Source organism: Triplophysa rosa, linkage group LG7, assembly GCF_024868665.1.
Source record: "Triplophysa rosa linkage group LG7, Trosa_1v2, whole genome shotgun sequence".
NCBI lineage: Eukaryota > Metazoa > Chordata > Actinopteri > Cypriniformes > Nemacheilidae > Triplophysa > Triplophysa rosa.
In genome coordinates, this window is record NC_079896.1 from 25865991 (window position 1) to 25884783 (window position 18793).

An 18793-nucleotide genomic window follows, 5' to 3' on the forward strand; every position below is an offset into this window, starting at 1 on the left:
AGAGCCGTGCTCGATTAGACAGTGGGTAAAGAGCATCATTTTAAACAGTAGGTGTCGCTGTTTTCTCACAGGCGCTTCTCTGAAATCTCACACTTGTTCCCAAAAGATGATGAAAGAAAATGAATTCACACTTAACCCACAAGTAACCAGCTTCCATTACAAAACTCCAGACTCTCAAAAATAAAAAATACATAGGCCTACTTTTTTTCAGAATTTTCAGAAAACGTACCATTCTTGAACGATAGCAACGCAATCTCACAAGTACTACAGAAAACAAACATCGAAAGCACAGATATGACGAGCATGACATTATGATATTCTCAGACTTTATTTCAATATGTTTAATGTCCTTGTGCAACATCTCTCATTCAAAAAAAACGTGTTAAATGATTAAAAATAAGAACAAATAACACCAACCCTGAAAAAAACAATACAGTCGCAAATAACAGAAAACTACTGAAAACAAAACAAAACAAAACTACTATTTTCATGCAGCGTGACCTCTGATGATCTCATCTTTTCAGTGCCCGGCGAGGGTCCCGTCCATTTGTGATGGTGGGTTTAAGCCCACCTGGAAATTGGGAACCACCTTTCCAATGTGAACGGTTCAAACGTCGCCCACCACCACTAAAAGAGCTCTCTTGTGAAGCTGGAGATGGGAAAAACACAGCGGAGCTGTTCGCTGTGCGAGGGAGAAAATAAATATGGGATAAATTCTTCTACAGGTTTAAAAAGGGATAGAAATGTTCAAGATTTCAAATATGAAACCTGAAGGTCCAGCAGGTGTTCCAGAATTCTGAATATTAAGTGTGCTGCCCTGAGCTTCTGATTTCACCTGCTCTCCACAAAAACATACACACACACTCAGTCTTTGTGTTTGTTTCACAGCGTTTCTCTCTTTGTGCATCTGTACTCACATGCGTGTGGTTTAATTGGTTGATTTTAGCCAGCACTTCTTGGTTGGGCTCACTAAAATTGGGAACCTCTGAGAAGACCATACAGAACCTGCAGAGAAATCAAAGAAGGAACTGGTCATAACTCGGTCGGATGCTCTTTTGTATGATTTAAGTGTAAACTGTGAAGAACTTACTCTCCGGTCTTTTGGAGGTCCCCGGTCCTCCCAATATATAGTGTAAGACATCCCTTGAAGAGAGATGCATATCTGAAATTAAATATTTACAACAAGATTAAACAAAGAATATGAATAATGCACAGGTTTCATTTATGCTTTCATTTATATAAATATATGAAGGATGGGCCTAAAGTCAAAATACAGAATTTTGTTCATCAAAATGAAAGTAGATTTAATAAACAAATCAGCAGAACAATAAAGATCACGATTTCTTCTGACTTATTTATGAACTATTTAGTAAACTTAGACAATGCATATCAAATCAAAGCAGAGAAAAAGAACGTGTACGTTTTAAAATTGTCATTTGCACTTAAAATGCAACTCAGGAAACGTTTGTAATTTTCTTTGTATGTAGGCTACTTGTACGCAAAAAAATAGTTATAGAAAAACATCAAAGTAATTTTTTGACAAACCCTCGGTTAAGTCGGATTATATCTCCCGTTTGGATGAGGCTGCCAACTTCGTCCCACACTGATATGGTGATACTTCCGGTCCGGTCTGCCACTTTACATGAGCGGATTTCGTGTCCATCCTTCGTCTTAGATACTCGACCTTCAAGAACCATAGCAAATATTTCACCTATATACAAGTGTATGTTCATACAGTGGTGTTATCTGTATCTTTGCTTTTTTTCTTGGGAAAATGAGCCCACAACAGTCAAAAAATGTGTTCGCTCGACAAGTTTCACTTACCAGTCTCCAGGACGATGAAAACTAAGTTAATATTTTTCAATCCTGGTTTCATGTCTTTAATTAGATATGTATTTTCGTTGGATCCGTTTGCCATTCTAAAAAAGACAACGAAATAAGTCTAACGACAGCGCAAACTTGCAGCCCGCCCGGACAGCCCTCGTGTTGCAGTATTTTACCAGGCCTTACGCTGCCCGCACGTGCTCTCGGAATTAGCGTAAATATGCGTTTCTTAGGTAATTTACAGAAACGCCCTCTCTCCAGTGGTAAACACGACATCGGAGGGAGTTCGTGTACGATTTTTACCAAGGAAACTCGTATTTTGGATAATTCTGAGAGCACGTGAAGACAGCGTTATTGTACGCACGGTATCCTCATTCAAACTGATTCGGATCTGCTGAACGGGTATTTATCACAAAATCATTCAATCCACGCGCTGCAGTTGCAAATGCATTATAGTACACATACAGTCGTTAATTAAAAAGAAAATAACGTCACGAACAGGATTCGAACCTGTGCGGGGAAACCCCATTGGATTTCGAGTCCAACGCCTTAACCTCTCGGCCACCGTGACACTACGTATCATTCGGAAAACGAATCTTTCAGTATGTCATCGAAAGAATTATAGTGAATAAGTTTCTTAATTTTTGACGGGGAATGCTTCCCGACATTGCTTAATTTCAATCAGAAGATCTAAACGTACATTAAACACAAATGTAAAATAGTCAAAAACACTTCATTCAATTTAAAACTACATTAATGATCTTAATTGTAATATTAATGGGGTAAAAAGATAAACGATCGTTTACGGTTTTTTGCTAGGTCTATAAACATCTATCGCTTGCTTTTTGCGTTTGCGAACGAGGTTTCATTTGTTTTTCCTGACAGTAAACGCCAGAGGGCGCTAGAGCCTAACAGTTTGCCACATGGGCAGGTCTTTAAAATATTCCCCCAAAAATAAACAAAATAGCCTAAGAATAATTTTGACTATTTACACTGTCACTTACAAAGGAAAGTGAATGGAACCGACAAATACATAAATGTATTATTTAATTGATAAAAACAAGATGTAAACACGATTTTAGTAATAAAACTGCTTGCTAACTTGTTAATAGTGATAAATGGGGTGAAATTAGATATATTATCACACACAAAAAGTAAACAGGTTTTTTACACTTAACCAAGATAACACATAATGTTTATTGTATTTTTAAGTTATGTGTTTTCCTTATTGTAACCATGGCTAAATATGCGTTAAAGTAAAAAATTCAAGTTAACATTATATACATTATAAAGTGAAGTTTAACCACTTACTGTGTAACATGTAACTGTCATGTTTTTGCACTTATATGTCATGTTTTATGTAATTCACATAAACAATATTATGCACTGAGTGAAAATTGAAATGTTTTGAGTCAAATCAAAGGCTCTACTTTCGGTTATGCGCAAAAAAGTCATAAAGTCATGGTTGTTGTTTCTGCTAAACACTCATACTAAAGAATAAAAAGCTATGAATAGCATTATAAAAGAAACTAGACGGATATGAAAAGAAAGGGTTTAAAATCTTTATTTTTGTATTATAAGAACAATTTTAACAGCGTGCTTCAATAACAAGTGTCACAGAAACATGAAGTGTTTGCTATAACAAAGCCTTTTCTTTGGCATGAGTCGTAGTTTCCTCTAATAAATGTAAATCAAGACAACATATAGCTCTCTCATATATATTATGAAGTCATCGATGGGATTAAAATAAGATATGCAAATACAGATGAAAGGTTACAAGCATGAGAAACAGTGAGTTTTTTCAAAGACTCAAAAAGAAGCAAAACCCTTGTCACATGTCAAAGATCCATCCACCCAAAGCAAAGATACACACTTTTTGTTCAGCATTGGAATATTGAAATGAAAATGCTCAGACTACTCACATATTGTAGACAAATTCACATCACAAACATAAAAAAAACATATTTTTTAAAATGGTCATGAAAACACTGTAATGATGTTGATCATGAAATCAGATAACATTATTTTGTGGTGTGCATGATAGTGAGTGGCACAGATATTTCTCCTTTTTGCCCCTAATCTCTACCCTTACATTTTAAAACATGACGTTTCCTTTTTTTGTTCACGTCTCTGCGGCCATATTTGCATCCAGCCGGGATGAAAGTCTGTTTCATCACTTTCAGAAATATGTCTGTAATCTAGACCGACCCCTCGGTGCCTGAAGGCTTGTTTTACCCAACAGGAGCATTAGAAACGGTCTCTGCAAAGAGCCACATATCAAAAGCAGGAATGTTTTTTGATTACGGTCCGAGACATGTGGCGCTCGGGAATACGAGGATCCCCTGCGTAAACTGGATCTGAAACAACCCGAATACAGAATATTGATGCATATTACACATATCTGCATGTATATGTAGTTTACGAACAATATTCTTCTGAGCGAACATTCTTTTGTTTCTGTAAACAAGGGTTCACAGTATTTTTAGCATGATTACATACACATTTCTGATACATTTGCTGTTTAGGTTGTAAACAACATTACATCGAACAGACAATACCAAGCTTGCGGATAATCTAGGTTGCATGAAGTCGATATCACTTTCATCTGTGTACAGGCTGTTCAGTTGTGGGTTGAGATCTGGGCCGACGGTCAAAGCGTGACCATGGGGTAGACGGAGGCACTTGGCAGTTATTGACTCATTCGGCTTTGAGCGTTTGATTTTCCATTGCCACCTTTTTTCGGCTGACGGTAAGGTCAACAGGTGTGACCAGTCTGCGGCGGATAGGTTGAACTGCCCGCTTTCACGAGCTGTAAAGAACTCTGACTAACTGGACTGTTTAAAGAAATGTCATGAATGTTTTGCGCACTAATAGATGGTGTAATACAGCAGAAGTCGGCCTCTGCAAAGAGGATACTCAGCCAGGGCAGATGTCTCCAGACTTTGGGGGATTGTGATGGAATGGCTGGCACTGATAAGGGAACGAGTGTTTTCTCATCTTAGAAGGACGTCACGGCCGGAATGAAGGGTTAGGGCATTAGGACGCTTGGCCTACAGCAACACCCTCGGCTTGGCCTGGAGCTGCTGCTAGAGGGCTTTCTTCACTCTCCAGTCGTTCCTTTTCCTCCTCCTCGTCTTCGTTTTCTTCCTGCAAAGCATGGTGGGATGCGTCCTGGGGCAGCGTGGCGGAAAGAGCGTACTCCTGGCTGACATCTTCCGTGATGGACAGCTCGACCTCAGCCGTTCCGTTCAGGATGCCGGGCAGCTCTTCCTTCTCCATCGCCTCGACCGCCGCTTTGACCTCCTCTGGACCCGGCGCGAGCTGAGAGTGAACCTCTTGGAAGGGCAGGTCTTCTGTGGGGCTGTCGATCGGGGCTAACTCGATGGAGGCGACGGCGCTCGGCGAGCCCTCGGATTGAGCCGAGGCTTCACCCTCCGGTTCAGCGTCTCCGCCGCGGACTTTCTTGATGTTGAAGGTGAGCGGAGAGACCTTGAAGGAGGAGCTTTTGGCACTCGGGTTCTTCTGGTGGTTGGGCGTCAGGCTCTTCTTGATTTTCTCCCGCTGCTCCTGTGACACGATCTTGGTGCCGAACTTGTTCATCTTCTTCTCGATGTTCTGCCTGGAGAAGGCCTTCTTCAGACTATCCACTTTCTTCAGACTGGAGCGCTTGATCTTCTCCGTTCGAGATTTTTCAGTTCTGACCTCGTCTTCCATGTTCAAAACCCTCAGAACTTCGTCTTCGTCGTCCTCTTGTCCCTGCTCCTCGTCCGAGGAGAGGGCGATGGTGTGGAGGCCGTCTTCTTGAGAACGGTTGGGATCGACGGATGCGTTCTCCTCCTCTTCTAGTTCAGGCATCGGTTCAGGTTCCTTCACAAAGACGCTTGAAGGGATCTCGTTTTCCTCCTGCACAACAAAGATACACAACAGACGGTTAGAATCCGAAAGCGTTTTTTGGTTCACACCCACTTTATAACTTTTTCACCCCACCTCATGTTTAGTGCGAAGGATTGCAACATGTTCCCCTCCAAGTTTTATTTAGATTACATAAGTGTTTCATGTCTAAAGCATTCGTTTCTTCACTTTATACCACAGTGGAATGTAAGTCAGAATAACACACACATGGTTTGTGCAAGTGTAAAATCTGATGATGCATACAGTCATGTGTTAGTGGGAGATCTCTTGAATAGTTTCTACATGAAATCATAACCGGATGTTTTTAAAGCATCTTTGGCTTAAAACAGTATAAATGCATTTTAAAACAAAGACGTTAAAATGAAATGACTTCAACTTAGAAGTCTGAATCTAATGAATTAAAAAATGAAACAAACGCTTTTGTCTCCATAATGTTGGATTTCTCTATAAGAGCGCCCCGATTCCTCTGATATTTTCCATCATTTGTAATGATTTTTATTGTTTGAACTTCAAAAAGAGAGTTGGAAAGACTTGAGCTTTTATCAAAGCTTCAAGAACGTCTCTTTCGTAAGAGAATACAGTGTTGAAAATGTTTTCAGGGTCACTCTGTTCAGCTTCTAAAATTCAGAAAGTACATGTTTTGGGTTACTCTATCGTATACACACAGTAACAAATGTTGGCGACAAGAACATGTGGTGTGAAAACATTGTGTTCCGACCCTCTTTTCCCTTCTGGAGACAATCACAAAGGCTGGATAATAGTGAGAGGATGGGGAAGGAAGGCCAGGCATAACCTTACACAGCTCATATCAGAGTTTCCACTGAGTCTTTGGAGGACGGCCAAGACACAGAGAGAGAGAGAGAGAGAGAGAGAGAGAGAGAGAGAGAGAGAGAGAGAGAGGATGATAAAGAGAGAGACGAGAGAGAAGAAGAGAAGAGAAGAGAAGAGAGAGAGAGAGAGAGAGAGAGAGAGAGAGAGAGAGAGCGAGCAGGGAAGTGTGTTGAAGGGCTCGGAGTAGGATGAGGGTCAGAAAACATTTGGGGTGGAGTGCACCAATAGGGACACCTGGAAGCCCTGTTTGCTCCTCACCCGCCCATCTGAATGTTCCATGGCATGTGAGAAATGCGCAGGGGAGTTCGAGCCCTCTCTCGCTTAGCGATAAGACTCGAAATTCTCATATAGATGCGGTCAAGAAAACCTCCCAGTTAATCTTTTTACCTCTGTTTCAGTTTGTTTGTCTGAAACACACACACACACACACACACACACCCATACATTATACATTTATACATTTGGCAGATGCTTTTATCTAAAGGGTGTGTGTTTATCAGCGTGTGTGTATCGAACCCACAACCTTTAGTTTGCACTGCTAATGCAATGCCCAGCTAACAAAAATATGTTCTGATCATGTTTTACTGACATTTATTCCGTAACCAAACATTTCTGAATGTTCGTAAAGTTCCGTATTCCAACACATTTCTGTAAATCCTTGGTGTTTCGAGTCTGACGTCATCACGCGACCGTGTTTTTTTGGCAAGTTTAACAATCATAGGGTGTTTAGATGGTTCGAGTTAGGTTAGGGTTAAGCCTCGGTCAGACTTGACTTTGAACATGCGAAGATCGTTCGGACGGTGGTACGAAAATGGACGAGCACGATTCCTCCTTTTTTACATTTCTGTACCGAGAGGTACAAGCGCTGTGACGTTTTGATCTTATATTGGTCTCACGCACTGAGGTCAGAGTTCACCAAACTTGAACTTTGCTATGCAGCGAAATGCGGAATATCGTTGGATATCTGTCTGTCTGAATGAATGGAAGTCAATGGAGGGAAAAGTCAAGTGTGACCGCGGCTTTAGGGTGTGGGTTAGGGTAAAGGTTTCGTAAGACTTGAAACACCTAGGATTTAGTCAAAACCAACAAGCCACGCCCACGGATCTGACTCGAAACACCAACGATTTAAGAAGAGCCGAAAACGAATTTCAAAAGAGCAATCACATCCAATCCCATTGATAAGCTATTTACTATAAACGCTGCAATATTTCATGAAGAAATAAGAATTGGATTTTTTTTATTTCACTGGGACTTTAACTAATGATGTAAGAATACATTTTTACATCAACTTTTTTAGCAATAACAAATATTGTTAAAAGGATTTTCTGTTACATCAGAAATAATAAAAGTAAAAATTATGTTTACATATACGTATTTACCTTAAATGCAAAGTAAAAACAATTCTTTTCAAAAACACTTTTTGTTTCACTCAGGGAGTGAGAGTGTTCGCTGTTATTGGCTGTTAGTGTGCATATGAGAACATGTTCACGTTTGCTCTTCTGTGATGATAGAAAAGTTTTGCTCTCTTTTGAACTCTCTGTTGTAACTCTCAGCGTGTGAGGGAATGTGAGTTTGGATACATAATATCTGTCCCAGGACACAAAATCTGGCATAAAATATCACTTTAGGGATTAACTATAGCAAATCTGTTCACCCTATAACAGAACTTTGTTTTGGAAGGCGGATTTGGATCAAAGGGAGTCGTGTGGTTTTGCTGGTGCTGACGGAGAATAAATCTGGCCAACTCCCTGCAATCCTTTACATAGATTTTCCAATTTCCATCAGTCCTTAAATGAAGTTGCCCCAGCTCCATTAACATGAATAAAGGCTGCGTTACACAATAATGGCTGTCATGTTATATTTGCCTTTACGGATCACAAAAACAAGTGTGTTTTTATTAAAGGTTGTGCATCGCTGGCATCCAATCATTACACGTGTGGCTTAACATCATTGATATATGTCATATGGCTTATGAAGTTAAGTGTGTCATTGCTAAATGCAGTCCTGTTAATGTTGTTAGGTTCTGTCTTCATACTTTTTGTTTGTGATGCTTTTTCCTATGGAAATTCTTGAATCTTGGCATGACCACCTGAATGCATTGAAAACGAACCATCAATAAGAGATGCCAAATGGTCAAAGTTATGAAATGTTGTTTTACACCAGGACTGTGAAAAGGACACAGTTTTTTAAAAGTGTTTATTTGTGATATTTTGGTTTGGCACATTTTGTTTTCACTTCCAACAGATTGTGAATCAGAAGATAATGAATGCAAGTCATTTACAGCAACAAGTTAAAATTGTAACCATAATAAGAACAAATAAACACACAAACTACTCCCTCAGATCTCAAAGATATTTGATGTAATATTGATTTGACATAAAACATTTCTTTTTTGCTATCTGGAACGTGTCCTACAGGTGTAACGAAGCAAAAATGTTGAAAACAAACTGTTAATAATATATGATTGAATAATATTGATATTTATAGGATAAAATAGCATAAGTATTATTTTTTATAAAATAAATATAATTATAATTTTAGCTGTCACACCACTATAAGACACATTTACGCATTACACATATTAGTAATACTGTTCATATGATTTCAATGACTACAGGCATTTTTTACCCTTACTATAATTAAAAGAATTTAAATTTAAATCATAAAACTTTACTCAAATATTTCTGTATACTATTTCACCGTTAACTGCAAGGTAGTCTGCAGATGAAAACAAATATAGTTCTTTTTAAATGAATATCTCCATAATAAGATATATTTCACAAATAATATGTCTATTTTTATGGCACAAAACGAATCATTTTGGACAGAAAGCCAGGTATTTGAAGTTTTGCTAACAGGGCACTAGGTGGCAGTGTGTAGCTCAGACTATATGAAAAGATGGTATCAAGTCACTTGACCAGCCTGTGTGACAGGGTGAGTGTCTATCAGCAGCCATTAAATCACTTTTCAGTCTAAACTGGAGGTCTTTCAGCAAAACAGATATATAGCCACATATATGAACATATGTAAACGTCTAGTTGTATTGTCTAAATGTATTTTTCACAGAATCTCTTGTATTCGTACTTGCAATGCAAATTATGTTGTTTACATACATATACAGTATTAATTAAAACAACCAGTTGATCTTGGGAATATAGAAAATAAACGTTCATTTGCATTTATGTTAGTCACATTTTAATATCGGTGAAATCCGTGTACATGTTTTACATGCATTTACATATATAGGATTTCTGTAGGGGCGCAAGTGAACCCCCCCATGCAGCAAAGCCTCAGCGAATGAGAGTGGAATGTTGACATTTCGTGTGTGTTTGAGTTTAACTAGAGCTTGTGTCATGGCACGGGCTGCTATAAGAGAACGGTTTCTTCAGATCCCTGCAACTAGCTCACTGTAAATCACTCCTGATGCTATGAGCTGTTGGACAAAAACAATTCTTTACAATAGTACCACAAGCATTAGGTTCAATAGAATAACCTGGAACAAGTGTATAATGCGTTCCTCCTGAGACTCCTTCAGCCTCTCAGTGATCGGAGTCTTTTTCTCCTGAATCATTTCAAACACTTCATTCCATGCATTCTGCCCTTTAGGAATGAGATTTGGAAAAGTTGTTAATGACCCATGAATTGTCTTCACCTTTAGCTGTGTGTGATTAAATCTGACTTCTCATAGTTTGTTTTTGTCACTTAAAACCATGATTGCCTCATTTTAAGTCAAACAAATCTTTAGTTTTGACTCATTTGTGTACTAAACCGGTCTCTCCTGCCTCGGGCAGCGCGGGTTCTCGTGATGGCTGAGTTGCTACATGTTTTCTCATACACGCAGCAAAACGCTCACCAATACCTCACATGGAGTGAACAAAGTTTTCTGTGTGTATTCAGTGCGTTTTCAGAGAGGCTTTTACTGATGTGCGTGTGTGGGATTGAATTATTGCAGTACAATGCAGGCTTTGTGAATGCTTTATTTACACGAGAGAAAGAAACAGGTTTTATTTGATGTGAATATTGACCAGATGTAGTCCTTATAGATGCATAAAAGCCTGCATCCAACACAAAACATTTCAGTCACGCCTATAAAATTAAATGTGATGTTGCTGATTATCTCAAAAACCATCTGATCTGAAGATTAATGCATGCATGCTTAAAATGTGTTTTAGCAGATAACATTGAATTTGACCTACATTGACTTATTATAATACATAAACAATTTATTTTATTGTGAATTAAGAACAGATCGCCAGGATTCCACGTGAAGATATATTTTTGTCTGATTCATTCTCACACATTTGCATTATGTCATACATTTACACATATGGCAGGTTTTTTATTCAAAGCAACTTGATGAGTTGTTTTTAAACCTGTTTGGGTAAAATATGGACGGAACCAACTGTTGAGTTATTGTTTTAGGCCAAAATTCTGGTTTGTTTCATGTCTTTAAAACATTTTCTTGTTTCTTGTCTGCTTGCTTAATAGTGTATGAATGTAACACTGTCCTACATGCAATTATTTTAACAGTTTGCTAAACATCTTATGAAAGTTTACAATAATTCAATTTTAATCATTTTCATCAATTCAATAAGTGTCCTGTTTTCAATTACACTAAAAAAGCAACTAGTTGGATTTACTTACATTTTTTGGGTTAATTTACTTAAGAAACAATGTGCTAAACTCAAACAAATCTATTCTGCAAAATTGTTGTAATTTTACTTTAAAAAACATGCCACAACACATTTTTAAGTAGATTTACTTTAAAAACTGTGTCTAAAAACTTGCCACAAAAATGTAAGTAAATTAACACAAAAAATTAAGTAAATCCTACTAGCTGTTTTGTTTTCCGTGTATTTATTTAATTTCTTATGTGTCCATTTTGTTTTGAAGCTATTTTGCAACAATGCAAAATTATGAAAAGCACTATAGAAATAAATTTGAATTAAACTGAACTTGTTAACAACAATCCAACATAGTTTAATTTCTTCATTTATCCCAGAATGTTTTTTAGAGTGAATACATTTGCATTTAAGGTTTACATCTGAACCCATGACCTAGATGTCTTTCGCTACAGGGTCTGTTTTTGTGCTTTTGATTCCCCAAAAAAGTGTGTCCAAACCTTTCATCACACTCATTTCACACACGCAAGCACCTCTGTGTACCACGCCGTCTTCTCTCATAGCTGTCGAGCGTTATCTAAGATGCTCTCCAGTTGTTTCTGCAATCCTCACTTAATGCCCTAAACACACTTGACACATGGTCCACCTCAGGGCCTGCGTTTGAAGGATGGAGGGCACATATTTGGTAAAAGGTGGGGTGTGGTGAGTTATAGGCATGTTTGGAGGGTTTGTAAATGATGAGGTTATTAGCGATGTGTTTTATCTCCAGCAATGCAGTGTGATTGGCTGAAAACGTTTGCCCCTTCCTCGCGAGCCCATTAACATCCCATCTGACAGGAAACGGCTGTTTGCCCATGTGCTCTGTTTTGGCGACACACGTGAAAAACATACTTTGGAAACACACAGGAATCTTTGCAACACACTGAGACTGAGAGTAAGCGAGAATTTCCATGCTGGTCAAGCAAATGTAGCCATGTTGTATCTGTCGTAATGTTGGTGAACAGTCTTTGTAATGACTAAGGGAGATTTGTTAGCTTGGTGGGGACACCGGCATCCCAAACACATGAATAGTCACGCTGGTGTTTTTAACAGGTGTGTGCGTGTGGTTTTATTAACGTAGGCCAGAAATCAGGCAGAACAAAAGAGTTGGAATGGAAAGGGGCTGAAAGAGCGGAAGAGGGTTTTCCTCTTGAAGAAAATCAGCCCTGGAAAAACTTCTAGCAATGCTTTAGTACGGATGTGTGAAGAGAAGGACATAAACACTGAAGACAGTGAGTAAGATCTTGTGTTTAATGTCTGAAAAGATATATCTGGATTTGTTTATTATGGAATATACATATCGTCACTGTCCTTCTGAAACCTCGTATGTCCAAATACGCTGTTTTTCAGGAAATGTAAAAAACACTGTACCTTTTAAACCATTAAATACTGTGTTGTCAAAGTTGACAAGCACTTTTAAAACTTTTAATAAGTTAAATATTTGGTATGGAATATACGACCGTAGCATTGTGCCGTTACTAAAATCTGTATTTTATTGTTTATTTTATTTATTTTTAAATCATAGGCAGTATAATGTCAGATGAATAATAACGTAGAATAAACTTAGACAAGAGGATGCAGGATTCAATGAGGATCTAAAAATATGTAATATTAAACAGCAACTTGCTTTATAGTTTCTGTGAAGTAGGTCTAGTGTAAATTTGTGTCCTGGCATTTATCTAGCATGTGTGTTGACACGAGTTCCCATGGCATTGTGTGTGTGTGTAGGGTTTTCTCTCTGTCTGATTTTGCTCCCTGTCATGGGACACACACAATGACAGCTTTTGTCTCTTCAGTGCGTGTGTGTGTGTGCGTGTGTGCGTGTGTGTGTGTGTGTCTGTGTGTCTGTGTGTATTTAGATAGCAATCAGAGTTCTGTCGGCATTCACAACTCTAGTTTCAAAAGAATGCATGTTTGTATATATAATGTGTGTTTTCATTACATGAAGCATTATGTTTACCTCTATCTACAGAGTGCCGTCTCTCTCTTTTAATTCCTCTAAGTTTGAGTAATATCAAAAAATACTAGCAAAATATATTATAGTCATCACAACTACTATCACAGCCAGGTATTAACAGAGAACTTTATGTTCAGTATGTTCATCTTCATTTCAGATTTGATTATCAAATGTGGATTTGAATGGCTTATTCATGGAGTAAATGGAGGAGGAGGGGAGGTCAAAAATGTAATGTATTTAAATCTAAACTGTCCTTTAGGGTCACTTATAGTTATAGACGGTTTCATCGGAAGCACGCGCCTGGCCCAAAGTTAACTTCCGGTCTGTGTTTGCTTATTGGTTTGGCTAGTGGCCAGTAATTGAACTATAAAATAATAATGTTTATATTTCATTTATTTCAATATTAATTTATATGAATATTTCACTGTACATATATATTGTATTAAATGAAATTAAGACTACTCAACAGTTATTGATTCTTTGCGGAGGTCTACGGGAAGTGTTTGCTTATGTTGTTGCCGCTGAAACCATCTATTACTCATTTCAAAATAACACTAAACACGTTAAAAGTACAAAATAACAAATTTCTTTTTGGGAGTTATGTCAGCTTCTTGAGATATTTTTAAACAGAATTGAAAGACTTTACATCTGTTCTGCTCTTATTGACGTCTTCATTATTCAGTAAAATTCGCCTTTTAAAAAAAACAAGAAACAAGAAGACTAAGTTTGCACAACAACAACTATACATTTTTGTCTACAAAACAATCTCAAAAATTTCAGACTTCATTTCTGTCTTCAGATGGAAAGATTTGTAAGGTCAAAAGGAGAGACATCTCACTCAAGTGTCTTTTGAACGGTAGTGTACTTGCCATCAAATAGACTCTCTCGTTTGTAAGTCGCTTTGCATAAAGGTGTCTGATAAATACATTTAAATACAACTTTGAGTACAATTAAAATCAATGATGACCAGTGACCATGTGAAATATTTGACATGATCTTGTAATATTTCACCCTGTACTGGGAAATAGACCCTGAGGCCACATCCTCAAAAATGCTTCAATCATCTGAGGAATTCTGGACGCTCCGTGTCACCGGCGGTGTCAATATTTCTGCTGACAATAATTCAGCTATACGATTCTGAAATTTTATTTAATTTCATAAAACACATTTTATGTGGTTAATACTTGTTTTAGATGCGGTCATGGCATTGTGTTTATTTACATCACTCACAGATATAAACACTCATTGCTTTACTATCAACTACAACCATCAGATGTTTCATCGCACAGGAATGAAATGTCATTTCCTCTGTTTTTGTTGTTGCTGTGTTCTGCGTTCCCAGCATGCATTCATGCCGCAGGCCTTTGAGGTTCTTTTTATTGCGATGTCCTATTGTCTTTTCCTCAATTACAAGGATTCACCTGCTTTTGTTCTACAGAAATCAGATTGTCAACTTACGCTTTCAGACCAGACAAGTACACAAGCTGCACATGCCGAGTAAAAGTTCACAGGGTGGGTTTTTTTCTGCAGTTTCATCATCGGTCATTTTAAAACCTCTCTAGACGATTATGTTGTAAAACCTCCACTGTGCCAAAGCCATTGTCTCATTTTCATCTCACTCCGTCTCGCTTTCATTCGACGATGCGTCAGTGGGGACTGTGACAGAAAGAGTTTGCGTGAGATAATAACTTTTTGATGGACAAAAGTAAACAAACACTCCAGTCTCCCTTTCTCTCTGCCCGCAGGCCTTTGTTCGCCCCTCTTTTCTCCCCCTCTCTCTCTCTCTCTCTCTCCCATTGGAGAAGCACAGATAGCCTTATTAGGTGAAAGCAAAGGGCCAGCAGTAAAAATATTCCATCTTGTGCTCTGAGATTTGCCTTTCAGTGTAATGAAAACTGAAGCAGTGACAATAATGATAACCTGAATATATTACGCAACTGATACAGTCCATATGTTGAGTTTTGGTAAAAACATGCATGAAACGAATTAAACCGGTTTGAAAGTTGCATCACGCTGAGGAATTGCAAATAGAATGACAAGATTGTTGAACTAACACCACGAGCCAAGAACCTCAAACTAAGAGCCTCTCGCCTTTTATGTCTGTGAATCTAGTCACTTATGTCTTCAACACATCTCAATGGACTTCAATTGATTGTGGTTACTGGTCTATTTATATCTCTTGGACAGAAGAGAGAGAGAGAGAGAGAGAGAGAGAGAGAGAGAGAGAGAGAGAGAGAGAGACTCGCTTCACCTCTGGAATGTGAGGGTTGGAGCCAGAGTTTCTGCTTAAGCAAGAACAGTGTTCTCGCTCTCTCCTGTCGTCCGCCTGCGGGGTGGGAGCCAAGCGCCCCTGATCCAACAGCAGCAGGAGAAGATAAAAGTGAAAAACACAAACGTGGAGGGTGCGGCGAGCACCTGAATCTAGCTTTAGAGACGAGGAAATGTTTTATCCTTCAAATAAAAGTTCAAACGAACGGCCGTTTGTTGACCGAGCACACCGCAACGGTTTCTTTGTCTTCACTAGTTTTTCTCAAGCTCGCGTGCTGTATAAACGCCACAGAACCTGACTCCGTTGTTCTCCTGCAGATATTATTGAGCAGAGGAGGATCACATCGGGCATTCCCGAGAAGCCCCGGCAACCCGGAGAGGGTGCGTGAAAGTACGCGAAACGAGGAGAGTGTGTCTGTCGGACGAGGAAACATGCGCGCTTTAGGAACGCGTTGGCCCTGTGTCCACCCATCCTGTGATGCACGACAGACCACAAGAGCCCAGAGGTGAATGAAACACCTTTCCTCAAACATGTCTGGACTGCTTCGCAAAGCTTAAGAAAACGAAAAACCGCTAATTAAATCCATTCCGTAGGGCAAGAGCACAAAACCATTTGGAGAACGCGGCACGGGACGGCCTTTCACCCTCGACTGTTTTTCACAAATAAACAACGTAGGCGCCATAGCAACACGCACAACATTTTCAGGCAGCTGCAACAAACAGAACTCTATTCACTATTCTCAGAAAGACTGTTCGAAGGGAAAAGTTGAGTTTTTTTTTTTACAAAAGTCCTTGAGTTTTCTGGCTCTCTCTCTCTGTGTATCTCGCCCCGCTGTGGTAAGCGCACAGCTGGAGAGAGAGAGAGAGAGAGAGAGGGGGAAATGGAAGGCTTCTCTCAACTCTCCCTTACTTTGGAATCATTGAGTCATTCGACAGATTGCAGGTCTGGTGGTAAACAGCAGCGTGGCGTATAGCACGGGCTTTCTGACGACAGGATACACATTACTGAAGCTGATCTCTGGGCACACCTTCTATTCAAGGCCATTGTGCTTGAAATAATAGCTTTTGGCTAAGCTTCAAAACAAGCCTCCCCTGTCGAGTCTCTCTCGAGCGTTCTGGTTCTCTCGGTTTACAGCCCCAAACGCTCTTCGTTCAGACGTTAACAAATGGAACCAAGCTTTGCTAACTCTGCAGAGTCCACAATTAATTGACTGTAATAGCGACGGTGTCGTCTGAGCATTTGACCCTTAAGCAACCGCATTTAGAGATCGAGATTGGACGCGACCACTTTCCACCCCACCTCAAAATGACCCCAAGCCACATCACACCTTCTTAGCATTGCTTTCATCTCTACAGTGTGAACTTTGACCCCTCTGTCCTAACACAAATGTGATCATGTGATCTGTTGTCCAACTGTGATGTAATCTTTACATTTATGCTTTTGACAGATGTGACTTACAGTGCATTCAGTGTACATTTGATTCGTTTGTGTGTTTCTTGGGAATCGAACCGCCGACCTTTGTGTTGCCATCGCGGTGCTCTACCTATTGAGCTAGGAACACTGCACTATTTGTGTAGTGAAGTTTTATGACTGTGGTCTTACTTATAGACATGCATATGTAGATGCCACATTCGACCGCTCCCGACATGTCGAAGCAGCCGCCATTTTGGAACGGTCCACATTTCAGAAGTGTTCGTCACTCAATGCACAGCGGTTGTTAAAACTGAAAAGGAATCATCTGCATGAGAATGTGTTGCTTTGCGTATTAACTCAATATCCCTCAATGCCTTTGTCTTCCTGTATTGTATTAGTTGTAATATTTGACGTTCATCCACGTGTATATGGTTAAAGACTCACGGTCAACTTGCTCTCTCCATTCCGCTATATCAGATGACTTGGGTATAGCGCTCTATAAAAGCAGCCGCTAATGAGGCATCTATGTATATGTATATCTATGATTGGAGACCGAATTGAAGAACTTGGTTCAGGAGTTAACAAACACACACACAACGCACACCCACCCCGTCACTTACCTGGAAGATGAGCACTTTGAAGTTGTTCCTCTTGAGCAGGTGAGCGTGGTTGACCTCCAGCTTCTTCACCTGCATGGCCTGCTTATCCATCTTGTCCTTCACCTCCTTCATGTGGACGCTCACCTTGCGGCTCTTCTCCAGCAGTTTGCTGACCGTGTTGGAGGTGGTGGTGTGACTCTTGGACAGCTTGGTCATGTCGTTCTGGATGCCCCTCACCGCCCCCTCGATCTCGACCTGTCGCGTCTCCATCTTGTGCTGGTTCTCTTGCACCGTGTCCAGCATGTTCACCAGCTTATCCAGAAGGGTCAGCACCGTGATGGCGTTCACCGGGCCCGGGGTCGAGGCACTGTCTTTCAGAGTGCCCGCGGTGGCCTCGCCTCCGGGACTGCTGGGCTCTCCGGCCGGTGCGTTGGCGGTGCTCAGCTGGGACAGGCTGTGACTGGGCGAAGGTTGAGTCGGGCTGGGGGTGGGCACCACCAGCTCCTGACTCTCATGCACGCTGGCCATGCTGCTCCTCTCTGCCTGTACTGCATCTTCTCCCATCCTGAAGCTGTTTTTTAGGCTCTTATTACGTGCAGGAAAGTTGTGTCGCCGGACTCGGTTTTAATTCCCACAGCTTTGATTCTTGTTTACAGACTTGTGGGAAAACTTTTCAGCTTCCAGGTTCAGCGTTCCCCTCCCTTTTTGAAGATAGCCACTCTCGCTCTCTTTCTCTCGCTCCCTGCTCTCTCTGCCCGCTCTGGAAGAGCAGGACAGAGGTTTCCCCACGGCTTAAAAAGCCCGTCCACACCCTGCGGGGGCGGAGCTTGGTTTCCATGTCAACAAGCCCGGCCCATTGCTGAGGGAGTTATGTGTTTGCATGTGTCAAGTGCGAGTATGTGGGTGTGTACAGCGGGCCATGAGCAACTCTCTCCACATGTAGAGACCTCACCCCCCCCAACTCTCTCTGGCTCTCTCACTTCTGTTTGTCTTGAAGAAAGAGAGGATATTGAGAGTCGTGTTTGAACAATGACCTCATGTGCACCAGAGAAAATTAAAGAGATACAGAAAGAAAGACTGAACAAAAGTGTGTGTGTGGCGTGTGTGTGTGTGTGGGAAGGGTAAACCCTACGGTATGGGGACAAAATGTTCCCACAAAGATGGCAATATCCAAAATCCTTGTCCTTGTGGGGACATTTTTTTGTCCCCATGAGGAAACGAGTTTATAAATCATACAGAATTCACTTTTTTGAAAATCTAAAAAAGCAGGAAGTTTTTTGTGATTGTTAGGTTTAGGGGGGGTTAGGGGTAGCGAATATGATATACA

The 18793-nt window shown here is 40.1% G+C and overlaps 2 protein-coding genes and 1 non-coding gene across 3 annotated transcripts; all 3 read right to left on the bottom strand.

Moving 5' to 3' along the window:
* Positions 1-44: 44 nt before the first annotated feature.
* nabp1b (nucleic acid binding protein 1b) lies at positions 45-1994 on the bottom strand. The gene is made up of 6 exons (XM_057338799.1): positions 1825-1994; positions 1546-1684; positions 1091-1162; positions 918-1005; positions 769-835; positions 45-682 (listed from the first exon to the last, which is right to left on the bottom strand). The coding sequence occupies exons 1-6, from the start codon at positions 1916-1918 to the stop codon at positions 513-515; spliced, it is 630 nt and encodes a 209-aa protein (XP_057194782.1). The 5' UTR covers positions 1919-1994; the 3' UTR covers positions 45-512.
* Positions 1995-2313: 319 nt separating this feature from the next.
* trnas-cga (transfer RNA serine (anticodon CGA)) lies at positions 2314-2395 on the bottom strand. Its single transcript has one exon. It is a non-coding gene; the product is annotated as a tRNA-Ser (tRNA).
* Positions 2396-3364: 969 nt separating this feature from the next.
* Positions 3365-18243, bottom strand: cavin2b (caveolae associated protein 2b). Its single transcript, XM_057338010.1, has 2 exons — positions 17488-18243; positions 3365-5727 (listed from the first exon to the last, which is right to left on the bottom strand). The coding sequence occupies exons 1-2, from the start codon at positions 18028-18030 to the stop codon at positions 4861-4863; spliced, it is 1410 nt and encodes a 469-aa protein (XP_057193993.1). The 5' UTR covers positions 18031-18243; the 3' UTR covers positions 3365-4860.
* Between the last annotated feature and the right edge of the window lie 550 nt (positions 18244-18793).